The sequence below is a fragment of the Lepus europaeus genome, chromosome 10 (genome assembly GCF_033115175.1).
Source record: "Lepus europaeus isolate LE1 chromosome 10, mLepTim1.pri, whole genome shotgun sequence".
Classification (NCBI taxonomy): domain Eukaryota; kingdom Metazoa; phylum Chordata; class Mammalia; order Lagomorpha; family Leporidae; genus Lepus; species Lepus europaeus.
This window is the reverse complement of record NC_084836.1, coordinates 71,745,471-71,772,585: the sequence shown is the minus strand read 5'-3', so window position 1 is coordinate 71,772,585 and position 27,115 is coordinate 71,745,471. Positions and strand designations below refer to the sequence as shown.

At 40.1% G+C, this 27,115-nt stretch overlaps 1 protein-coding gene across 1 annotated transcript in view; it reads right to left on the bottom strand.

Moving 5' to 3' along the window:
• Window positions 1-25,383, bottom strand: part of LOC133768088 (zinc finger protein 12-like) — a 111,216-nt gene extending 85,833 nt beyond the window's left edge. The window contains exon 1 of the mRNA XM_062202497.1: window positions 25,251-25,383. Coding sequence (XP_062058481.1) covers window positions 25,251-25,383 — 133 coding nt within the window. The remainder of the gene's footprint in view (window positions 1-25,250) is intronic.
• Between the last annotated feature and the right edge of the window lie 1,732 nt (window positions 25,384-27,115).

Here is a 27,115-nt window from a genome sequence, read left to right as displayed (position 1 = left end):
GGAAACGGGCACTCCCTTGACTTGCATCCTCTGGTCTGCTTTAACAAAATCCAGGAGGAAAAGAAAGCTAGGCATCAGAAGCAATGGGTGGCAGGCTTATTAATGGCTGATCTGTACAGTGATCTGCCCTCAAGGAGACCCAACAGGCCAGTCCACTGCAGTGGCTTTCAATGTGGTAAGCCTGGGCTTCAGCAGAAGTCAGCTTGTGAAGAGCCCTGGCAGCTCTGCTAAGAGTTGGATCACTGCAAATGGACCTGCCCTGGAGTCGAAGGATCCCAGGTCAGAGCCACAGATCTTATTGGCTCTAAGCTGAAAAGTCCTTCACTCAGCCCAGCCTCCAAAGTGACCACTGCAGCTGAGGGGACAGCCAAGTAGGGTCAGCAACATTGCAGGCAGAACTGTAAATTTCTTGTTAGAGATGCCCCCTGCCTTTACCTGGCCAGCTCTCCTCCAAGGCCAGCCAAGTAATGAAAGTCAACAGAGTGCCTTCCCCTAGGAGGTTCACACCTCCCTTAGGATATACCCCATGTGAAGAGATAGATAGGTCTGGGCCTCTTAACTTACAAGGCCTAAAGCCCACCAGATTATTATCAAGCCCCTTCTGTCAGGTTCTATTTGCCTCTCAATCAGAAAACTTAATTGTAGCTTAGACAGCACCTTTCTTAGCTCCTCTAATAATGACTCTGTCCTTTGTTCTAGACCCTGTCTAGCACACTTTTTTGGGCCTCATTCCTTCGTAATCATAACCTCTACTCTACTACCAATGGCTCCACTCCCAACCTGTGTGTTCTGATGGTCCTCTTCCCCACTTAATGCTGGTTAATGCCACTCTTAGGATCATTGGTTACTATCCTCACTCTGTCTTTTATGACCTTGTCTAAATATGATCAGAGTCGGCAAACTTGGAAGGCTTCCATAGCCTTGGCAACTCATGATGACAGCCTAGGGTGGTTACTGGCGCCATACACTAGAGTGTCAATTTGTTGGGTCAACAACAGGAGTCACTGTGCACTTGCTCCTCATGTGGGATCTCTGTCCTTAATGTGCTGTGCATTGTGATTTAATGCTATAACTAGTACTCAAACAGTATGTTTCACTTTGTGTTTCTATGTGGGTGCAAACTGTTGAAATCTTTATACTAAATTGATCTTCTGTATATAAAGAGAATTGCAAATGAATCTTGATGTGAATGGAAGGGGAGAGGGAGCGGGAGAGGGGAGGGTTGTGGGTGGGAGGGAAGTTATGGGAGAGGGAAGCCATTGTAATCCATAAGCTGTACATTGGAAATTTATATTCATTAAATAAAAGTTAAAAAAAGAGTATGGTAATATAGTAGAATATAATATTAACAAACAAAATGCAATAGCCTTTCTATATACAATGTCATGGCTCAGAAGAATTCTTAAGATCAATCCCGTTCACAAAAGCTACAAAAGCACATAAATAGCTTGAGTAAATTTAACCAAGGATGTCAAAGAACCTACAATGAAAATAACAAAACATAAACAAAATAAATAAAAAAGGATACAATAAAATGGAAGCAATTTCTATGTTCATGGATAGGAAGAATCAATATAATCAAAATGCCCACAATACTGAAAGCAGTTTATAGATTTGGTGTTATCCCAATCAAAATACCTATGACAATTTTCTAAAATCTAAATAAAATGATGCTAAAAATTGTATGGAAACACAAGAGACCCTGAACATATAAGCAATCTTACATAACAAAAACAAAGCTGGATGCTTTACAATACCAAATCCCAAGACATACTACAAGGCAGTTATAATAAAAAAAAAGTCTAAAAAAAAAGTCTAGGAGTTACATAGGAAAAGATATGTAGACCAACGTCACAAAATAGAAACTACAGAAATGTGGTCATTTGCAACAAAATGGAGGAATCTGGAAAACATCATGCTGAGTGAATTAAGCCAGTCCTAAAGGGACAAATGTTATATGTTCTCCCTGATCAGCGACAACTAACTGAGTACCAAAGGAGAAACCTGTTGAAGTGAAATGGACACTATGAGAAACAGTGACTTGATCAGCCCTTGTCCTGACTGTTGATGTACAATTAAATACTTTATCCCTTTTAGTATTTTTTGTTCTACTTAATACTATTTGCTGAACTCTATAATCAACACACAATTATTCTTAGGTGTTTAAATTTAACTGAAAAGTGACCCCTGTTAAATATAAGAGTGGGAATAAGAGAGGGAGGAGATGTACAATTTGGGACATGCTCAATTGGACTTGCCCCAAATGGTGGAGTTAGAAAAGTGCCAGGGGATTCCAATACAATCCCATCAAGGTGGCATGTACCAATGCCATCTTGCTAGTCCAAGTGATCAATTTCAGTTCATAACTGATCATACTGATAGGTCAAAGAGTCAAAGGGATCACACAAACAAAGCTAGTGTCTGCGAATACTAACTGATAGAATAAAAAGGGGAGAGAATGATCCAACATGGGAAGCAGGATACACAGCAGACTCATAGAATGGCAGATGTCCTAAACAGCACTCTGACCTCAGAATCAGCCTTTAAGGCATTCGGAGCTGGCTGAAGAGCCCACGAGAATATTTTAGGCATGTAAAACACCTCTACAAAAACAAATATAAAATCATTATAAAAGAAACTTAGATTAAAAAAACCTCTCATGTTTATAGATTGAAGTAATTCCTAATATTTCCATACTACCCAATTAAATTTGCAGATACCACATGATTTCCACCAAAATCAATGGAATTCTCCATATATCTAGAAAAACAAACCTAAGTTTATTTTCTTCATATGGATTAAAAAGCCCCACATATACAAAGAAATCGAGAAATAGAACAAGTCTGGTGTCACAACACATTAATTCAATACAGACTACAGAAGTATGGTATACCCTGGCATAAAAACTGATGCATAAACCAATGTAATAGGATGGAGGCTTCCAAAGAAACACATATATTTACACACAATGTATCTTTGAGGAAGGTAACAAAAATACACTGGGAAAGGAACAGTCTATTCGATAAATTGTCCAAAGGAATTGGGATATCCATATGACATGACTAAACTTAGATTATTACTCCTCTTTCCTTATACCAAATCAACTGGAAGTCAGTCATGGATGTAAATGTAAGAAATGCAATTGAAAAAAATATATAGAGAAAATGATAAAACATTGACAAAAGCAATGACTTTTTGATGTTATCCCCCAAAGAACAAGCAATAAAAAAAACTAGAGAAACTTTATATCAAACTAAGAAGATAATTCACAACAAAGGAAATGATCATCAGAGTGAAGATAAAACCATCCTTTTAACTCCCTTTAACTTAAAGCCAGCATCACCTTAATTCCATAACCAGAAAAATGTACAAAGCAACCAATATCCTTGATAAACACAAATCCTCCAAAAAAGGTAGCTAACTGAATATAACAACACATCATAAATACCATTCACCTAAACCAAGTGGGAATGCACTAGATAAAATGCATCCTTAATTAAAAGAAAAAAAACTTAAGCAAACTGGGAACAGAAGGAACATTCATCAACACATTCAAGGTAGTTTGTGACAAACCCACAGCCACCATCATATTGAGTGGGTAAATGTTGGAAGCATTTCCACTAAGATTTAGCCAGACAATAACACCCATTCCCTTAATTTCTATTCAATATAGTTCCAGAAGTTTTACTGAGAGGCACCAGGCAAGCAAAAAAAAAAATCAAATGAAACAAATCAGAAAGGAGGAAGTCAAATGATGACAGTTGGCAGAAGACATGTTCTTGTAAGTAGGGAAGCCAAAAGATACCACTTAGAGACTATTGAACTCAAGAGAGTTGGGTAAAGTTGCAGAATATAAAAATCAATACACGAAAATGAATAGCATTTGTAAAAAAGACAATGCTATGGCTGAGAAAGAACATGTAAGATCAGTTCAATTCACAACAGTCAAAAATAAACATCTTAGAATAAACTTAATTGAAGAGGTAAACTAACTCTACAATGAAAATTACGAAACATTTTAAAAGAGAAGAACACATGAAAATGGAAATATCTGCCATGTAGATGGACACGGTATTTCAATTTTTAAGAAATCTGAAATAGTTCTATCATCCCACTCCTGCAAATTTACACAAATGAAATGAAATGCACCTCATGTTTATTGCAGTTCTATTCAAAATAGCTAAGATATTTATACTTACCTGGCAGGGGAGACACCATGATCAAAATAGCTAAGATATGACATCAATCTAGAGATCTATCAGATGAATAATGGTTAAATTAAAGGTGGCACATATATACTATGCAAAACTACTCAGCTGTATAAATGAATGAGATCCTTTTACAACAAAATGTATGCATCTGGAAGCCATTATACTCAGTGAAATAAGCCAGTGCTCAAAAGACAAATATCACATGTATTCTCTGATTTGTGGTATTTATATACAGAGCACAAAAATGCAATTTATATGACTGAAATTCTCATGTTGAGATTTGATTATTGTTTACAAGCTTTGTCTATATTCTTTAGGAGCAGTGGTTTTCCTACTTGATACAGTTCAATTCTTTATTTGCTGCAGACTTAAGCTTGTGATTATAAAATAAATGGAAATTATTCCATTAGAGATATTAAAAGAAAAAATAAGAAATGAAGGAGGATGGAGGGTTGGAGCATGGGCAAAAGGGAGGTTAGGGTGGGAATTATCATACTCTTAAGTATGCATATATGAAATATGAAATCTGTAACCTTATATGAATAAAAATTATTTTTAAAACATAGACTGGGATAAAATATTATCCAATTCTGCATTTTATAAAGAACTGAAATACAGAATATATAGAGAACTGCTGAAAGTATGCACAAATATATCTAAAAATTGGGAAAAGACTTGAACAGGAATGTCTCCAAAGAAGAAAAACCCATGGTCAACAAAAGTGGGAAAAATGCAATATAATTATTAGATAGGAAAATGCAAATCAAAATATGGTAGTTTTCCCCTCACTCCATAAAACAAATGCTGATGTGATATAAAGCAAAGAAAACCTTCATAAGTCAGTGGTTCCAGGACTGTGTTGTAGCCAGTAAAGATGCCACCTGCAGTGTCAACATCCCATATATGGGCACTTCTTTGAGTCCCAACTGTTCAACTTCTGATCCTGCTCTCTGCTGTGGCTTGGGAAAGCAATGTAAGATGGCCCAAGTCTTTATGCCTCTACACCCACATGGGAGACCCTGGGGAAGCTTTTGGCTCCTGGCTTCATATTAGCCAAGCTACAGCCATTGCAGCCACTTGGGAAGTGAACCAGTAGATGGATGACATCTGTCTCACTTGCTCGCTCTCACTCACTTGCTCTCTCTCTGCCTCTCTGTAACTCTTTCTAATAAATAAATAAATATTAAAAAATAAGTTATTGATGAGAATGCAAGTTAGTCTTGCATTATAGAGACTAGCATGGCCATTCCTCAAATACTGAAAAGTGATAAACTGTCCAACCATTTTGTGTGTCTCAGAAGTGAAAGAAATCAGCATACCAAAGAGATTCTTGCCTTCCATGTTGACTATAGCACTATTCACAATACTCAAGGTATGTAACCAACCTAGGTATCTGTCAATGGGTTAAGGTATATGTCATTCCCTGATCAAAAAGGAATGCAATATTATTACCTTTAAAATGGTTTGAACTGGAGACACTTAAGTGAAAATAAGACTGGCATAAGAAAGAAATCTCACATGTTCTCTCTGATTTATAGCAATCTGACTTGGAAATATGGAATGGTCAGGTCCTCAATGAGGCACATAAATATGATGTGAAGGCATCTCAAGTGGTAACTTAACACACTGCACAAAGCCCCACCCCTTTATACTGTTTTATTCATTCTCAGTACTGTTGTCAAATTACAGACACAGTGTTCAACCTTGGATCCATGTATTTCAGTTTAAAATCAGGCAGGGGTTAAGTGCTTATGTAGTGATTAAGAAAATTTTATTCCATAATGGAGGACCTTGGTTCATTTCCTGGTTCTGATCCTGACTCCAGCTTCCAATTTAAGCAGACCCTGGGAAGTCACGGTGATGGCTCAAGACATGGGTTTGTCAACCCACATGGAAACCTGAAGTGAGTTACCAGCTCTCAGATTTAGATGTGATCCCTCCCTAAAAGTTGTGGGCATTTAGGAAGTGAACATGTAAATATGAGCTCTTTCTCTCATTCACTGTCTCTTGCTTTCTTTTAAGTAAATAAGAAAAGAATTCATCAGACAGAAAGAGCAACATAGGTTTGAATGTCATCCAAGTAAGGAAAAGTCTGAAAGCAAATGAAAATACAGCAAAATATTTATATTCTTTATACCCATGTGATCTAATGGTTTAGTGTTTATTAAAATGTTAATAGCAATTTCTGATATTTAAAAATGTTAGAAACTATATAAAAGATACAAGTCAAGTTTTGAGGTTATTCTTTTATAAGATATCTGAGCTTCCAAAGAAATAGTGTTATTTGAAATTGGGTACAGATTATTTGAACATATTTATTCTCAAGTCCAGTGAAATTACCAAAACAAAAATTTATAAGACATATATTCATGATACCTTAAGAGTGGAGTTAAATGGGATCCTGTATTATGCTCAATGAAAAAAAAAGATAAGCTCTTGGGCATTTAGCATAATATTTAAGTGGCTTTTTGGGGTGTCTTCATGCCACATTGGAGTGCTGAAGTTGTGCTCTGGCTAAACTCTTGATTTCAGCTCCCTGCTAGTAGTCATTATGGAAGGGAGCAGAACATATCTCAAGGTCTCTGCTAACTGAATATTGGACAAAGACTGAGTTCCTAACTCCTGTAATTGGCTAGGCCCTGTTGCACTCCTGAAGGAATTTGAGGACTAAAGCAGCAGATACTAAATCAGTCTTTCATTCTACCTTTCATAAATAAAACAAATGAATAAAATGAAAAAAGAAAATGAGAAGAAAAAATAAAAAAGCAAAAATAAGAACTGCTATGGGTGTTTGGTGCAGCATAGCCACATGTTATATCAAAATATCAGCTTTGGGGCAGAGCCAAGATGGCGGATAGTGAGGACATGCACCGTAGTTGGGGAAAATAAAGTTTCATAAAAGTGGAATAACTGTAGCCTCAGGAAAAGACTCAAGAAAAAAACTGCAGAGGAAACGCTTCCGGATCTAGTGGATGTGACTCAGAGGACCTACAGGGAGCCCCCCACGTGGAAACCCAACCGCGGGAGCCAAGCCGCAGAATCTCGCCAGCAAGGGAATGAACGGAAGGTAAGACAAAGACATCAGAAACCCAAGACATTGGGGGGGAAAGGAAGCAACCTCTCTCCTCACTCGCCGAGCAAAACAAAGAGCAGGCGCCATTTTACATATGTAAAGCGCCACCAACAAGTACACAAACTCAGTAAGTTTGGAACTTTGGTGAAAACTGAGAACACGTTGAGGGCTGCATAAACTCTTTGTGTGGTGCCAGGGGTAGATCAAACAAAAACTCACAGAGGCCAGATTTCAACTACCCTCAATTCCAATCACCTGTGCTGAATTACCTCCCAACTGAGTCAAAAAGAGAGAGAGAGAGAGAGAGAGCGATCCAGCAAGGAGCAAGGGAGAGAACAATCCGGGTGAGTCGTTTTTTGCACAGCCTTAAACCTGAAGAACCAAGCATAGCTCTCTGGCCACACCCATCACAGCCTCTAAGGATCCATCAAAGCAGACAGCCCACTTAGAGGCATAGTATAACGAGAAAAAAACACCACAGCCAAAAAAAAAAAAAACATAAATTATCTCCAACATGCCAAACAACAAATGTAGAGAACGAGGTAACAAGAGCAAGGAAGACACTATGATGCCCCCAAATGAAAAAGACACACCAATCCAAGATTATGAAGATGAAGAGATAGAGGAAATGCAAGAAGCAGATCTCAAAAAATTGATAAGAACATTAAGAAGTTCTCAAAAACAAATTCTTGAACTACAGAAATCCTTAATGGACAAGATAGAAAATCTCTCTCGTGAAAATGAAATATTAAGGAGGAATCAAAATGAAATGAAACAACTAGTAGAACAGGAAACTAAGATAGTGACAAAAAACCACAATGAAATGAAGAACTCAATAGATCAAATGACAAACACATTAGAGAGCCTTAAAAACAGAATGGGTGAAGCAGAAGAGAGAATATCGGAATTAGAAGACAGAGAACAGGAAAGGAGACAGTCAAATCAAAGAAAAGAAGAAGAAATCAGAAATCTAAAAAATACTGTCAGGAATCTACAGGATACTATTAAAAAAAAACCAACATTTGGGTTCTAGGAGTTCCTGAAGGCATGGAAAGGGAGAAAGGATTAGAAGGCCTTTTTAGTGAGATACTAGCAGAAAATTTCCCAGGTTTGGAGAAGGACAGAGGCATCCTAGTACAGGAAGCTCATAGAACCCCTAATAAACATGATCAAAAGAGATCCTCACCACGACACGTTGTAATCAAACTCACCACAGTGAAACATAAAGAAAAGATCCTAAAATGTGCAAGAGAGAAATGTCAGATTACTCTTAGAGTATCTCCAATTAGATTCACAGCAGACTTCTCATCAGAAACCCTACAAGCTAGAAGGGAATGGCAAGACATAGCCCAGATACTAAGAGAGAAAAACTGCCAGCCCAGAATATTATATCCTGCAAAGCTCTCATTTGTGAATGAAGGTGAAATTAAGACTTTTCATAGCAAACAGAAACTGAAAGAATTTGTTGCCACTCATCCTGCCCTGCAAAAGATGCTTAAAGATGTGTTACACACAGAAACACAGAAACACGGTCACCAATATGAAAGAAGGTAAAGGAAGGAAACCTCACAGCAAAAGATCACAGGAAGCTCAATTTCTCTTTGACATAGAATTAAACTCTGATGCTCTGCCAATGCAATGTGTTAAAGTAATCGATTATGTTCTCTTGATGTCTGTTAAATTCTAATTGTTCAAAAACAGCTGAATTTTTATTAAGAGCTATGGGTTATTTAAATATGTGCTTATTTTCAAAGATTTGAATAATCACCTTGTAACAATGATCAAGTTTGGTCTATGTTATGTCATGATTTTAAGGAATCTTATTTCAACCAGGTATTTTGGATTTTGAGCCTTCTTGGCATTCTTGACAGGCATTCAAACAATCAAAGTTTCAAGCAATCTGGTCTCTAAAATTTCCAGTAAATCCTGGACTTTGGTTTTTCCAGTTTGGGCCAAACTGAAAAAATCGAAGGACCCATGTCTCTCATCTTATAGAGACACCAACTAATCAGTCTATTTGTTTTATATTAGAAGTACTGTCAAGATGTGACGTGGTACCAAACTTTAAGTTTCTATAATGGAAAATGCTATTAATACAAATGTTTGAGAATTAAAAAGTCTAATGATCTTGTGTTACTAGACATGATAGTTATCTTAATGAGAAAGCCCCAGAGGCCTAAAGGGTTAAATACTTGTAAAATCCTACAGGTGCTTTCAAAAATACTGTGAAGTAAGCAAGTGCCTCTTGTTGGTTGATGAGTTTATAATTTTAAACATGGCGACTTAAAAAATTTTGTCATCCACAGTTATATATGATTTGCTGCTCATAAAACTAAAGCGTTGTTGGTTCTGAGTTTAGCTGTCCTCCTATAGGTTCCTATGGACTTTTTCCAGCCACTTCTATTGTAGTCAGTACTTTGGGATGGCTCTGTAAACAGATGAAGCCAATAATGTATTAACAGTACCAACTGAGAGACAGTATGGTTAACTGAGGTTACTAAAAACAAAAAGCAATTCAAATCAATTGGCAATCTACAAAAAGAGTTAAAGATTTTAAAAGCTATTATTAAAATTGCTATATTGGTCTATCATGCTATGTTCTATGTGTGTACATATTGTATGTCCACATGGGGAAATTTTATTAAGAGTTTTATTTTAAATGGCTAATAGATAAGATTGTCCATAAATTTAAGCTGCTAAAATCAATCAAAGATACATTTTAATTCGTGTGACCTGAATCTGTGTATCATATGTTTTAAACTTGTTGGTAGAAAGAAACTAAAAACATTTTAGATGGTTGTGCTTAAGTTTACTGGCTAAACAAACTACACCATGTTAGATATTTAAGAGGTGTTTCCAAATACATGATTCTTAAAATTTATAGAAGGCATTGGACCTTCTGGTAAATGTTTTCTTAAGTTATTATCTAATGGTTGAAACTGTTTGCTAAGTATTCATGTGATATTGCTATTGTCAGCAAGCGATCTAGGACTTGCTCCCTCATTTCTCTATTCTAAGCCCAACTTGATCTTTCATTTCTCTATTCTCTTCAAGGTAGGAAACTAATTCTATTATGAAGGAATCTGTAGGACGCACAATTTAATCTTTAGACCTTATAAAAGAGATGGCTAACATTTTCCTATAATACCATAGCCAAAATAATAATCTCATAGCTAGATTCACTTCGCCATCAGCGAAGTAAACAGTAACTAGAAAAAACCTCCCTTTCAGACCAAAGGGAAAGAAAGTTTTTAAGTGAGAATATAATTTTCCTCATGGGCATTGTCTACCTTAGAAAAACTACTACAGAACATGCCTGTGACTATAGACTTGTAGTTCAGGCCACCGAAGATTAGAGATGGGACACGGGCACTCCCTTGACTTGCATCCTCTGGTCTGCTTTAACACCAACCAGCAGGAAAAGAAAACTAGGCATCAGAAGCAATGGGTGGCAGGCCTATTAATGGCTGATCTGTACAGTGATCTGCCCTCAAGGAGACCCAACAGGCCAGTCCACTGCAGTGGCTTTCAATGTGGTAAGCCTGGGCTTCAGCAGAAGTCAACCTGTGAAGAGCCCTGGCAGCTCTGCCAAGAGTTGGATCACTGGAAATGGACCTGCCCTGGAGTCGAAGGATGCCCAGGTCAGAGCCACAGATCTTATTGGCTCTAAGCTGAAAAGCCCTTCACTCAGCCCAACTTCCAAAGTGACCACTGCAGCTGAGGGGATGGTCAAGTAGGGTCAGCAACATTGCAGGCAGAACTGTAAATTTCCTGTTAGAGATGCCACCTGCCTTTACCTGGCCAGCTCTCCTCCCAGGCCAGCCAAGTAATGAAAGTCAACAGAGTGCCTTCCCCTAGGAGGTTCACACCTCCCTTAGGATATACCCCATGTGAAGAGATAGATAGGTCTGGGCCTCTTAACTTACAAGGCCTAAAGCCCACCAGATTATTATCAAGCCCCTTCTATCAGGTTCTATTTGCCTCTCAATCAGAAAACTTAATTGTAGCTTAGACAGCACCTTTCTTAGCTCCTCTAATAATGACTCTGTCCTTTGTTCTAGACCCTGTCTAGCGCACTTTTTTGGGCCTCATTCCTTCGCAATCATAACCTCTACTCTACCACCAATGGCTCTACTCCCAACCTGTGTGTACTGATGGTCCTCTTCCCCACTTAATGCTGTATAATTGTTCTAACCTGGTAAATGCCACTCTTAGGATCATTCGTTACTATCCTCACTCTGTCTTTTATGACCTTGTCTAAATATGATCGGAGTCGGCAAACTTGGAAGGCTTCCATAGCCTTGGCAACTCATGATGACAGCCTAGGGTGGTTACTGGCGACATAAACTAGAGTGTCAATTTGTTGGGTCAACAACAGGAGTCACTGTGCACTTGCTCCTCATGTGGGATCTCTGTCCTTAATGTGCTGTACATTGTGATTTAATGCTATAACTAGTACTCAAACAGTGTGTTTCACTTTGTGTTTCTATGTGGATGCAAACTGTTGAAATCTTTATACTAAATTGATCTTCTGTATATAAAGAGAATTGAAAATGAATCTTGATGTGAATGGAAGGGGAGAGGGAGCGGGAGAGGGGAGGGTTGCGGGTGGGAGGGAAGTTATGGGAGGGGGAAGCCATTGTAATCCATAAACTGTACACTGGGAATTTATATTCATTAAATAAAAGTTTAAAAAAATAAAATAAAATGGTCACATAACATAACAGAGTCCCTGTGTTTGAATCCTAGTTCCAGCTGTTGATTCCAGCCTAGACCACATTAGTCAATAGGTGGTAACTCAAGTAGTTGGGTTTCTGCTAACTACATGTGAGAACTGGATTTAGTTCATAGCTCTCACCTCTGGCTGTTGCAGGTATTTGGGGGGTGAACAAGTGGGTGGGAATTTTTTCTATCTCTGTTTCTCTAAATAAGTAAATAATATACAAAGGAAAATAAAACAGCAAATTTTGGAAAAAAATTACTGGACACAACATCAATAAATAAAATTCACAGAATTATTTTGTACCACCAAAAATAGGAAATAATATTAAACTACAAAAAGCAGATATGAAGCAAATATTTATAAGAAAAATGAACCAAAAGAGGTCTAATCTATGCAATACCTGTATACAGATATCAATCAAAACAATATTTTTTAAAAAATTCAAAGGATCTAACAGAAAAATCAGTTGAGAATATTGAAAAAAATAATGAAAATACAGACCATAAGCCAATCAATGTCCAGGGGATTGAAACTCACCTGCAGCAGGTTACTGCACGTTCTAGATCACAACTGTAGCAGGAACTCAGACGCCTGGGCATAGGGGGACTCCAGGAGGTATGGCCAACAGGAAGGTGAGCGCCTCTGCCCCCAGCTTCAGGGAAGCTCAGGGTCAAGCAGAAGGATTCGGCTTCAAACCTGAACTCAAACCTCACCCCCAACTCCCCATTCACCCTTCAGAATCCCAAGTGGTCCTCCTATGACAGAGGGTTCTGATTGGCTGAGTCATTTGTTACATCATGTGTACTCAGTGGAGGTGCAAATTGTCCGATCATCAGGCACACTGGTCGCAACAATAGTTAACTCCACAGGATTACCACTTGGGGAGCAGCCATTGTTGCTGATGGGCTCAGCTGACAGGCAGAGAGAGGCGGAGAGTGAGTGAGGCCCTGCTTTCTGTTGGCTTCCTTCACTTCAGAACCTGGCAAAAAGGATGACGGAACCACTTGGAAGTTGGAAACCAGCGAATGTGTGGGGCTGGTTGTCTGGTGGGCATGATTGTGTAGCTGGTGGGAATTGTTGGAAATGACTGTAGTGGGCCCCAGGCCTCCCAATTGTCCACTCTAGAATTTACAGACTCAAGCTCCCTGAAGGGGTAACCCCTCACTGGATCCCCTCCAGTACACGGGGTGTGGGCTTGGCTGGCACTCAGGACTGCAGTCATCCCAACCCATCCCTACGAGCAGTGAATTTGGCTCAGTCTGAGCCCACTCTGGGTAGCTCCACACCCACAGCCAGTGTTTCCCCCATTGTGCAGTGAATACGGGAGAGTCCTTAAGGAGAACTGGACTGTATGTGTGGGGCTCACACAGGAGAAGCTGTAGCCTATGGTGCCCTTGATCATCTCCCTAGCAGTTACCTGAATCCCCTGAGTGTTCTGTCTTGGGTCCTAACAGCACAGCTCTTCCTAAGGGATGAATATTTTGTCTCTGCCTAATAGCACAGTGCTACAGTGTGATTTTTGAAAGAAAATTTGATTTTAGCTCCACCTTATGGTCCACAGTTGAGAGGCAATAAGTTCTAGCAGGTAGAGCCCTGAAGCTGTGTAGGACACAACATGGTCTATGAAAAGGCATGTGGGAGACACCAAGCCCCTTGGACTTTTACAGCTTCCCCTCTGGAGAGAAAACAGTAGTAGGCAATCTCAGCCATTCTTGAGGGAGACATCTAATGGCCTGTTAAAGGAGCCCCTTTTCATTTCTGATAATGGGGATTAAATTTTCACAAGCAATTCAGAGGGGATGAAGAAGTTGTCTTCCTTAAGCTGGTTTGCTATATATTTTGTATAATCTTATTTTTTAAAGATTTATTTATTTGAATGGCAGGGATACAGAAAGGCAGAAGTACAGAGAGAGAGAGAGAGAGATTTTCCATCCGCTGGCTCACTCCCAAAATTGCTGCAATGGCAGAGCTTGTTCCATCTGAAGCCAGGATCCAGGAGCTTCTTCCGGGTCTCCCACATGGGTTAGGGGGCCCAAAGACTTGGGCCATCTTTCACTGCTTTTCCAGGCCATAGCAGAGAGCTGGATCGGAAGAGGAGCATCCAAAACTTGAACTGGTGCCCATGTGGGATGCCGACACTGCAGGTGGTGGCTTTATCCTTTACACCACAATGCTGGCCCTTCTTTTGTAGAATCTTGCTGCCATTTGGTTCCTTATAACTCAAGAGCTTGGGAATTAGTTCCATGATTTGTGCATAAGTGTTTCATTTTCTTGAATTACAACTGAATAGGTAGGATGATAATGTCTAGAAAAAGGAAAGGGAATCATTGAAGTTCTTGTTTTTGATTAAGTTGAAATGGGAATAGAAACACTCGTGGACTGACAACCAAGTGAACTGATGAGCCCTGTTAGTGCAAATGACTTCCCGATCTCATCCACCTCTGAGCTCAGAGGTGACCAAATCCTGGTTTTGTTTTTGTTTTTTGATGTGCTTTATACCTTACCATTTCTACCAAAGGGGAATTTTGCTTGTCTTTTCCTCTTTTTCAGTTTTGAAAAAGTTGATAAGAACTAGTGATACTATGCTGGAAAGAATTTTTTTTCCCTTTTTTGTACATATGCTCTTATCTGAGGTGTGCTGTAGCCAGCTGCTCACCCATTCCACTGCTTAGGGGCCTTAGCTTCTTTATTTTTTTAATTTTTTTAAGATTTTTTATTTATTTTAAAAAAAGAATTACAGAGAGGCAAAGGCAGAGAAAGAGAAATGTTCCATTCATTGGTTCAATTCCAAAAGGGCTGCAGTGTCCAGAGCTGGGCCTGTCCAAAGCCAGGAGCCAGAGGCTTCTCCCAGGTCAGGCCCAAGGACTTGGGCCATTTCTACTGCTTTCCCAGGCTGTAGCAGAGCTGAATAAAAGTGGAGCAGCCAGTACCCATATGGGATGACAGCACTACAAGTGGCAGCTTTACCCACTATGCCACAGTTCCGGCCCTTCTTTTTTTGTTAAGATTTATTTATTTATTTGAAAAGTAGAATTAGAGAGAGCGAGAGAGAGAGAGAGAGAGGAAGGTTTTCTGTCCACTGGTTCACTCCCCAAATGGCTGGAATGGCTAGAGCATGACCAACCTGAATCCAGGAGCCAGAATCTTCTTCAGGGTCTCCCATATGGTTGCAAGGGTGCAGGCACTTTGACCATCCTCCACTGCCTTTCTAGGTGTATTAGCAGAGAGGTGGATCAGAAATGGAGCAGCTGGGACTTGAAGTGGTGGCCTTATGGGATTCTAGCACCACAGATAGAAGATCTATCTGCTATGCCACAAAGCCAGCCCAGACTTGGCTTCTTTCAAGTTTATTTCTTGAAGATGTTGACAATGTCATTCTTGTTCAGGACACAATGCATGGTATTTTTTATGTAATGGGAAAAAGTGGATTATAGTTTGTGGATAAATTTAAAGTTAGTAGGAATCAACTGACATTTTGTACAGGTATATTTACTTCCTCGTGGAGTGATCTAACTTATTTACCTTTTTCATCTAGTATAAAATAGCATCTCTGTATGACTGTATATTGGTAACTACTCATTACCACTAGCTTTGTATTTATACTGTGCTATTTATTTATGTTGAATATTAGTAGTGTGCATTTTTCCTTGTAAGTCTGTAAATTTTTCCCTCATGTAATTTGATGCTCTGTTTAGGGGCATACATATTAAGGATTTTTATGTCTTTCAGAAAAAAAACCGCATTTATCATGTAATCTCAGTAACCATTTTAATTTTCTCTGATCTAGTGCCTGATTAGTCTAAAATGAATGTAGCAATCTATTTCATTGAGCTAGTGTTACAATGTTTTCTACAAGTCTTTATATTTACCTATTTGATTCTTTTTATCTTTTAAGATACTTATTGTATATTTAAAATTAGCATAATTGAATATATTTGTCATTAAAGATGGTGTTTGAAAATATAAGCAGAATGTGGAATGGCTAAGCTAATTCCTGTGTGTTTTACGTCATACACTTATTTTTTATAAGTGTATTTAATATTAATCTCTCAATAACTTTTCCATAGTAGAATACAGTATCATTAAATAGTGTCAATATGTTGTACATTAGTCACTTTAATTCATTCACCCTATGTAAATGAAATGTGTTATCCTTTGACACACATGATCTTAAATGCATCGACTCCATGTTTATGTTTAAAATGTATTTTTGGAGGCAACAATATGTTACGTCTTGTTTTTCATTTTCTATGTCAGTCTGTATCTTTTAATTGGTTATTTTTGTCTTACAGTGCCAATATTCATTTGTATGTTATGGATAGCAATATGTTATCACTAAATATGTTGCAAGTACCTTCTAGTTTAGATTTTCATCTTCATTCTCTTTATAGTAAATTAGGAAGAATACATGCTAATAATATGGATCCAGAATACAGAATAATATTATTATAATTGTATTTATCCATTTTTTCTCAAATTATGCTTTGTATATCTTAAATATTTTCTTAAGGAGGTAAAGATTTTTTCTACAATTTCTTTTAATAATATGAAAGTTTTACTTTTTACATTCTAATTTTGTAATCTTTTTTGTAATTGTTTATTGGTATGGCATGTAGAGGGGAATTTTATGAGGAAAAATCAGGAATATGTTTAGGTGACAGGTTTTAAAGGATTGGTAGAACTATGCCAACTGTCTATGTAAGGAAAGGGTGTCTCTGGAAGGGAAAACAGCAGAAGTGGTGTTGTCCTGTTTTTTTAAGTGGAAAATATATATATATACTGTGCAAAGCATAGATATTTATTTTCTATGTCCTGGACTCATTGACTAGAGAGACAGTCTAGGCAATGTCAGAAGCAATTTTTTCTGATGAACAATAACATTATATAAAGACAGCAGAACAGGAATATTGGAATGGGACCCACTTCTGTACAGGGACAAGGCAGATTAAGTAGCAGCAAAGGGGCCAAGAGTAGGAGAGGAGTCAGTTTAGTTCCAATCCAGAAGACATTCTCTGGCCGATTTGAGACTCTGGAAGGTCTAAGTATTATCCTTCCCACTCATCCATGTTTAAAATGCTGTCCAGCTTCTGAAACATAAAGGCTGCAATGGATGCACATTTTGCATACACAAAATTTTTGTACAGGTTATTATAGTCGCTCTATTTCTATCAGTAGTGTTTTTATTATAACTCAGATAATCATTATGTAAGGATCAACAACAGAAGGATGGCTGAATCCAGTGATTTTCAGCTAATGACAACAAGTATTGTGCTTTAGAACATAGTTTGTCAGTGTGAACCATGGATTATTGAGAAACAACCCTGCCCATTTCATCACATATTGTTTCTCGTTGATTTCACACTGTAACAGTAGATTTGCATGGTTCCAGCAGAGATTGTGTGTGCTGCCATGCCTGAGATATTTTCTTTCTGGCTTTCCATAGAAAGTTCCCCAGCTTATGATTTAAAACTTAAGGCAAATGGAACAAACTCTGGTCCTACCTCCTGCTGGGCTCTGTCCTGCCTGCCTGGTCTGTGTTCCTAAGAAGATTCTCCCTGGAGATTGCAGTATCCTGCTTCAAGTCAGTTGCCATTTCATGGCTGTTTATTGGCTTCTGAGTCTTTCTTTTTCATCATACATGTAATATATTTTTCAGTTGAGTCATTTGTGTTATTTTAAAAATATTGATTTGCAGAATTTGATTTGAAGAATGGTTAAAGATATCACATAATTTAATCCTGCAGATTTTTTTCTAATCTGCCTCTTGTCTTTTAATATTATTTTCTATTTTTCAGTTTCTTTCTAGTGGATTTTACATTTTTACATATGTATATATTTTATGTCACCTTTTTCAAACATGCTCTATATTATACATGTATATATTTTACTGTTATGCTAGCAGTTACTATTTTTTTACTAGATGCTGATCTTTATTAAGTGCTTCTCAACATGTAATCTAACTGAGCCTGTGATTGTCTTGAGTTTTTTTTTTTAACCTCTCTTGCCTTTTTTTTATCATGTGTTACCTGCTATTGATATGTTTTCTTGTGTGATTTTGTTTGTAAGATTGTGCTGGTTCAGCATTCAGCAAGCCCCATCTAAGCCCTTAGTGGCACTAAACTTCAGCCACCTAGAGCTGGACCTCTGGGCTTGGGCACCCTGGGTATAGATAGGGTCAACCTGGCCTGTAAGCCTGGGCGGGGGGCGGCAGATGGTCCTTGCTCATTCTCTGCCCTTGTGCAAGCAGTCAAGGACCCTCCATCCCAAGCGTGGTGTTCCTTCAGAACAAACATGCTGGAAGCTACACAGTCACCCCTACTCTGATGCCCAAATGGGAAACCCCTTCCTGGCTCCTGATGTTCCCTGACCTGCACTGAACCCTGCAGCTTGGCCGCATTTAACTGCCACTACTGTCACTGTGGACTTGTTATTCTGAGTCCATGTCTGACCTCAGTTCAGAGAACAAGAGTGCACATTCTTAAGGTGTGCTTGTTCCTTGCATGTGCAGAAGATGGCTGTGCATCCTGGCAGATCCTGTGCCTCTGCCTGCTGGGGTTTGGATGATGTCACTGAAGGCCTAGAAGAACTGCTCCTCACTGGAAGTTTCCCTGGGTCCAAGGCTAACCTTACAGCCTCTCTCTTTGGCTGTGGGAGCCAAAGACAACTGAAGACCCAATTCCCTTGCCTTATTGGCTTTAGTTCCCTTGGAACACAAGATGGCCAAAGCAACTCTGAGCATCCTATATTCACACAAATCTAGATTCACATAAATCCTAGATTCACACAAATCTCTTAGGGCAAGAAAAGGTGATTTTCCTTCCTTGAGACCCTTTTTTAAGACAAAGGAGAGGGGCTGGCACTGTGGTACAGAAAGTTAAGCCTCTGCCTGCCATGTCAGCATCCTATATGGTGATAGTTTAAGTCCTGGTTACTCCATGTCTGATCCAGCTCCCTGCTAATGAGCCTGGGAAAACATCAGAAGATGGCTCAACTACATGACCCTCTGCATTTGCATGGGAGACCCAGAGGAAGCTCTTGACTCCTAGTTTCAATCATTGTGGGTATCTGGGGAATGAACAAGCAGAAGGAAGATATCTTTCTCTGTATCATTCTCGGTCTATGTCTCTGCCTTTCCAATGAATAAAATAAATTTAAAAAGACAAAGGAGGAGTGAGTGTTTGCCACAGGGACTAAGGCACCCATTAGGAAACCACATCCACATCAGAGTGCCTGGTTTGGGGTCCTGCCTCTTCTACTGTGCTAGCTCCTGGCACATGCACACCTGGGAGGCAGCAGATGATGTCCTGAGTACTTGAGACCTCCCAACCCATATGTGAGACTCAGATGGAGTCCTGGGCTTCTGACTTTAGCCAGGCCCTGCCCCGGCTGTTGTGGACTTTTGGGGGTAAACCAGCAGTTGGGAATTGTCTCTCCTCCCATCTCTCTCTCTCTCTCTCTCTCTCTCTCTCTCTCTCTCTCTCTCTCTCTCTCTGTGTGTGTGTGTGTGTGTGTTGCTCTTTCAAATAAATGAAAATTAATTTTTAAGAAAAATGGCAAGGCTGCTCAGAAGCCCCCACACCTCTTTGGTTGGATTTGCATTCTCTTCCCCTAAGCAAGCTTCAAGCAAGGGACTGCCACTGCCATAACTGTGTCAGATAGGTCAGGTGTCCCCTCTCTCCACAGCATGGATGGAGCCCAGAGTCCACCTGGAGCTCATGGTTTCTAACTCCTGAGCAGAGCTGAAGTTTTGCAAGAAAGGTGGAAGCAGTGTTGCTGAGGGCAGACAGCAAACAGTGGCTCAAATTTAAATTGAAAATCACTAGAGTGAAATCAAGAGTCTGGTTCCTCGGTCACATTTCAGTGCTCAGCGGCCTCTGTGACTTGTGAGCTGGACAGGGAACAATGCCCTCCCACATCTGGAATCCTGGCACCACCTTCTCCCCCGCAAGGCTTAGCCCCTTCCCTGCCTCCTTCACCCCCTCAGGTGCAGACCCCACCCTTCATTAGGAGAAGCTGATGTCCACTCAGTTTCCTTGATGAGGGCCTTGCATGGGAGGAAAAGCTGACTTCCTTAGCCCATGGAGCATGGAGGACAGGAGGAAGGGGAGCAGTCCTCAAATGTTTCCTGGTGGCCATGTGAACACAGGGTTCAGAAAGTGACGGGAGCTGCAGAGGCATCCCCAGTGCTACCAGAACATCACACGTGGATGGGGCCCAGCCACTAGGTCAGTGTGGTATTGGGGTGGCTGTGCCTTGCTCTCCAGCAGCATTTCCTTTGGTCCTCACATGAGGGACTATGTCATGCACTACTTTCCTAGTAAGGACAAGGTCTTGCTAGCTTAGGTCTACCTCCCAGCACAACCACAGCTTGAGGGGCAGTCAGGCCTGTGGTACGAGCAATTCAGCCACAGCTTTACTCCCAGAGCTGCTAGTTGTGTTGCACATGAGCTGGGCTTGCTGCGTACCCAGACATGTAGCCAGGGACCCTGCAGCCAGAGACCGAATCAGAGCCACCTGGACCAGGCTGTTCCCAGACCTTGAAACTCCAATCACATCTCTGCTCCCTCTTGTGCAGCAGTCAGTTTAGGTCCTGGAGGTGGTAGGGACCTCATTGGCTTCTGTTATCCACAGCCTCTGAACAAAGCTGCTCCTGGACTGTGGGTCTCTTTCCTTGGGGTGGGAGGGAGAGGGGAAGACAAACGCAGTACTGTCCTCTGTAGTTCACAGTATGGACACCAGGTGGAGATGTGAACACCGCAGGAAGGTGCAGGCTCCTGAGGGACCTCTCCAGCCCTGCTGCTGTCTCCAGAACCACACGCAGGAGGCAGGTGGTCCAGGGTCACAGGTGCAGGCAGCTGCTTGCCATGACCCAGGCTGAGCTGTCAGCTGCTCCCACCCCATGCTGGGTCTGGGAAAAGGCTGGGCTCACCCCACCCCACTCAGAGTCTTCCAGACACCTGCTGCCCTTTCTGAAGTGCTGGGGGCCTGGGATTTGCTGAACCCAGAACCCATTGCTCCATCCCACCCAAGTCTGGCGGGCTTTGGCAGGTGCAAGGCAGCACCTGTAGGGGCAGGTCCCATTGGTTTTGGGGGAGGAATTCCTCTGTGAGATAATACCAAGTGACTTGTGGAGGTGTCAGCAAGAGGAAAATCTTAGAGATATCACAAAGCATGAGAAAAATCAAGGATAATGGCACAGCATGTCTTACTAATTAACTGCTTGTCACTCCTTTCCCACATTATCTGATTTGTAATGTGATTAACAATAAAGAGAACAGAATGATAAACGTAATATTAGAAGGTCCAATGATGGATGGAATGAACACTCTAGAAATTGATAGGAAGGAGACCTGATTTACAAAAAGTGGCAATAGAGGTAGAGAAGAAAAACAGCGATGTGTGGAATACAGAGGGAGATATCATTTACAGAGAGAGAGGATGGCCAATAGTGTCCATTGGATTGAATAGCCAAGAATTCTTTAGTAAGCTTGATATGCAGCTATCCCATAGCATGCAATGGTATGTTGGGGAGGGCTTGGTTGCAACATGATGGTGACTCATAGGCATGAGAGTTATGTGGGTATAGAGATGTCCTGTGTAGGTAACTCATTTTTTACATAATGATAAAGGGTATTAATTCACCAAGAGTTCATAATTATTCCAAACATTTATGTACCTAATAATAGAGCTTCAAATTACATGGAATAAGAAATAAACCTAATAGAGCTATAAGAAGAAATAGTGAAATCATGATCGTAGTTGGAGATTTCATCATTCCACTCTCAAACGGGTTAAAAACTGGACTAGATGTACAATGTAATACTTTATCCTTTTTAGTATTTGTTGTTGTTGTTGTTGTTGTTCTAGTACTAGTGGTTGAACTCTGTAATTAACACACAATTATTCTTAGGTGTTTAAATTTTAACTGAAAAGTGATCCCTGTTAAATTTCAGAGTGGAAAAAGAGAGGGAGGAGATGTACAATTTGGGACATGCTCAATCGGACTTGCCCCAAATGGTGGAGTTAGAAATGTGCCAGGGGATTCCAACACAATCCCATCAAGGTGGCATGTACCAATGCCATCTTGCTAGTCCAAGTGATCAATTTCAGCTCACAATTTATGGCTCTGATAGGTCTAAGAATCAAAGGGATCACACAAACAAGACAAGTGTCTGCTAATAATAACTGATAGAATCAAAAAGGGAGAGAAGGATCCAACATGGGAAGCGGGATACACAGCAGACTCATAGAATGGCAGATGTCCTAAACAGCACTCTGGCCTCAGAATCAACCCTTAAGGCATTCGGATCTGGCTGAAGAGCCCATGAGAGTATTTTAGGCATGGAAAGCCAAGATACCATGGGGAAAAAAAAAGACCTAAATGAAAGATCTCTGTGAGTGAGTCCCAGTGGAAAGAACAGGGCCATCAAAGAAGGAGGTACCTTTCTCTGAAGGGAGGAGAGAACTTCCACTTTGACTATGACCCTATCGGAATAAGATCAAAGTCAGTGACCTCTAAAGGCTTCCATAGCCCTGGCAACTCATGACTAGAGCCTAGGGAGATTACTGACACCATGAACAGGAGTGTCAAATTGTTAAGTCAGCAACAGGAGTCACTGTGTACTTACACCCCATGTGGGATCTGTCCTTAATGTGTTGTCTAAGTGATGCTATAACTAGTACTGAAACAGTATTTTTATACTTTGTGTTTCTGTGTGGGTACAAACTGATGAGGTCTTTACTAATTATATACTGAATTGATCTTCTGTATATAAAGATAATTGGAAATGAAAAAAAAAACCTGGTGTAAAATTGGAAATGGCATAGAAAATTAATTAATTTTTAAAAAATATTATGTAGGATCTCTGTCTTTAATGTGCTGTACACTGTTATTTAATGCTATAACTAGTACTCCAACAGTAGTTTTTTCACTTTGTGTTGCTATATGGGGCAAACTGTTGAAATCTTTACCTAATATGTACTAAACTGATCTTCTGTATATAAAGAGAATTGAAAATGAATCATGATGTGATTGGAAGGGGAGAGGGAGTGGGAAAGGGGAGGGTTGCGGGCGGGAGGGAAGTTATGGGAGAGGGGAAGCCATTGTAACCCATAAGCTGTACTTTGGAAATTTATATTCATTAAATAAAAGTTTAATAAAAAAAAACTGGACAGAGTAGAAAAGTGAGTATGGAAGACTTGAATAACCCTATTAACAATTTTACCTAATTGATACTTACAGGACACTCCACCCAATCAACAGTAATTCTATTTCTTCCTAAAAATTAGACAGGAACAAAAGCAAATCTAATTATATAGTAGACAGAGGGTACTGAGAGAAGGCATAATACAACCAACCATAAGGACAGCACTAAATACAATCATATCAGTTAATAATCCATCTGGCTATAAAGAACAGAATCTGGACACAACAGTGATTTAAATATATAAGATGAAATTTTTTCTTTTTTCAAATTTGTATTTACATGAGGGGAACAAATTTCATACATTTCATAAAAATACAGTTTCCTCTCCCCCCTCACTCCTACTCTCCTTCCTCCTTTCTTTTCTGACACTTTTACAATGATATACTTTCAGTTTACTTTATAATCCTCCACTAAATAAAGAATTCAATAAATATAATTCAACAAAAAGAATTCAAAGATTCAACCAAACAATTCAACAAAGTAGAATTCTTAAAGAGCACAGACAAGGACTATAAATAATCAAATCTCAGAATGACAATTTTGCTCATGTGAATCGCTTCTTTTGTAGTCTGTATATTAGTTGTATATAGGGAAACATGATGTTTGTGTTTTGGGTACTGGTATACTTCACATAGCATAATGGTCTCCTAATGAATCCATTGAGTTGCAGAAGACAGGATTTCATTATTTTTATGGCTGAGTAGTATTCCATCAGCATACATGCAGCAGTTTATGTAGTCATCAGTTGATGGACATCTGGGTTAACTCTGTATCTTAGATTTATGAGGTTATCTGCTAAAAACATAGGGGTACAGATAACTATTTCATATGTTGACTTCATTACTTTTGGGTACATTCTCAGGAGTGGAAAGGCTGGGTCATATGGTAGATTTGTTTCAGACTTCTGAAAATAAAGGTTGCACAAGTTTACATTACCACCAACAATTAGGTACATTTTTCCCATATTCTAGTCAGTTTTTACACTTAAAATAAGAAATTTTTATTATGCTAATGAAAAAAAAATTTAATTTTAATTTCTCCAAAACACTAAACAGCTCACAGTGTAGTAATTTAGCACACAGCATAAATTGATATATGCACTCAATAATCCCCCCAAATGGCTGATTGTAGTCTCACTTTGGGAATCTGTAAAAACTTACACTTTTCTTAAATGACCTTCACTAAAGTTATCCACAAACAAAAAAAGGAAAACTCTTAGTGAGCTGTGGCCCTGGGGTTCCCAAGAGGGTGGAGCTCAGTGTGTACTGTGCCTGACAGGAACACACGTCCAGTTCCCTTTTCCTTTGCACGGTTGAACTGCAGGGACTGCACGGTAGGGCCTGACTCTCCCACCACAGGAGCAGTTGGTCAGGGCCAGGGGTATCCATGCTGACCATCTGCTCCTACCCTCCATGAGACAGAAATGCAGACTCACGTCTGGGACCCGCTCCACTGAGGTCAATGCAGGAGTCTGGACCAGCTCGATGACTCTCCCCTCTCCCCAGTCTGAGCCATTCCAGGACTGTGCTGAAGTCCCTTTTGTGTAAACCACTGCTGGATCAGGTCTCCGGAGCCTGCTTACAACTAGAGTCCACCCTCACTGGAGCAGGGTGCAGCCATGTGGAGCAATGCCCTGCCTGGCCTATGAAACAAAAATAACCTGGGTCACTTTGCAAAAGTAAATCAGTGTAAAAGAGATCAAAATTCTTAGGATCAGGGGAATTCTGAACGGGAACCACCTGATTTGCCTTAGCACCACGCTATGTATGTCCAGAGGTCTCAAGCTCTTTCTATTTAGGGCCACGTGACTGGAGTTCGCAGCTGGAAGTGATGATCCCAAAAGTAAGTTTAACATCGCAGCTCTCCGTGAGGTGTCTCTGTTCAAAAACTGCATCCCAAGTGGAAGGAAAGGGTGTAAAGACAGCAAATTGCTGTGGATTAAAACAATTCCACCCAATGCAGAAATGGTTATGCCCTATCCTGCACTCAGCAAGGCTTAATTAAAGTCCAATGGGGCTTACGCTACAAATACTCACTTCTGCAGGGTGACCAGACACGGTACTGGGAACAGCGGCCATTTAGGGCAGGAGCTGAAGATACTGGAACAGCTCCACGTGATGTCGTTCCAACCTCCTCAGCTGTGGCTGCTGTGTACACAGGGATGGTCATCGTTCAAGCCCTGAGGCGGTTGCTCCAGATCTTAATGTCTTTCCAGCACAACTGAAAACACACTCAGAAATCTCCTTCTGCATCAGCAGGCTTTCTGTGGGTTTACCCTGGACTTCACTTGGTCTGATAGCACAAACCAAAGCATGGACTGATTAGGGACTGTGCTGTTTGCATTCAGATTTAACGTGAAAGAAATAATCCTAAAATGGCTTTTAAAATGACCTATTTTTATTGTTCTGCTTGTACTTTATCTACGGCTTATTGGATTTGCTAATTCAAAAGGTGACAGAGTAGGAACCTTCATGTTATCTTTAGACCATCTGAGGTACTTTTTGAACTTGTGAGACTTTCTTAGGTGCTCTTATAAGCAGCCCAGGACATTATCAGAAGGTGTGCAGTGCTGCACCCAGTGGGCAAGAGGTGCACCAGGGATCCAGCTCAGATCCTCAATCCTCAGCCAAAGATTCCTGACCATTTCAGATGGCATTGCAATCTTGACTCTCAGGGCTGTCCTTTGGAGCTGTCCTCTGTGGCTGTCAGTGGCCCTGGGCCATCTTGCAAGCCAGTCCCACCCCCAGAGTTTCCTTTGAAGTGAGTTGAAATGTCACCGTGGTTTTGATTTGCAATTCCCTGATGCTTAGTGACCTTAAGCATCTTTTCAAGTATCTGTTGACCATTTGTATTTCATCCTTTGAAACATACCTGTTCACATCTTAGCTCATTCCTTAACTAGATTATTTGGTTTGTGGTTGAGTTTCTTGGGCTCCTTATGTATCTGTTATCAAATGTATAGTTTGAAAATTTTCTCTCATTCTGTTTGCTGAGTACTTTTGTTGAGTACTTTCTTTGCTGTGCAGGAGTTTCTTAGCTTGACATAATCCCACTTGACTATTTTTTTAAAGATTTATTTTATTCATTTGAGGTACAGAGTTACAGCGAAAGGTAGAGACAGAGGGAGGGATCTTCCATCTGGTTCACTCCACAGATGGCCGCAATGGCCAGAGCTATGCCAACCAGAGGCTTCTTCCGGGTCTCCTGTGAAGGTGCAGGGACCCAAGGACTTGGGCCATCTTCTACTGCTATCCCAGGCCATAGCAGAGAGATGGATCAGAAGAGGAGCAACCAGGACTAGAATCGGTGCCCATATGCTGTGCCAGCACTTCAACCCACTGCAGCACAGTGCTGGCCCCATCTATTTTTGCCTTTATTGCCTATGTCTCTAGGGTCTTGTCCAAGAAGTCTTTGCCTGTGTGAATGTTTTTCAGTGTTCCCCTAAGTTTTCTTCTGGTAACTTGATGGTTTCAGATCCTGATTCACTGTGAGTTGGTTTTTGTATAGGGCATAAGGTAGGGGTCTTGTTTTATATTTCTGCATGCAGATGTTCAATTTTCCCAACACCCAGAGATTTCTTTCTCCAGGGAGTGAATTTTGTTCAGTTGTTAATGATTACTTGGTTGTAGATACATGGATTAATTTCTGGGAACTCTAATCCATTCCATTTGTCCATATGTCTATTTTTGTGATATAGCCAAGCTATTTTGATTATACTTGTCCTGTAATGTGTCTGAAAATGTGGTATTGTAATGCCTTCAGCTTCATTTTTTATTGTTTGGGATTGCTTTAGCTATTCAGAGTCTCTTATCTCCATAATAATTTAGGTTCATTTGTTTCAAATCTAAGAATATGATTTGGGTATTTTGATTGTGATCACATTGCACCTGTAAATTGCTTT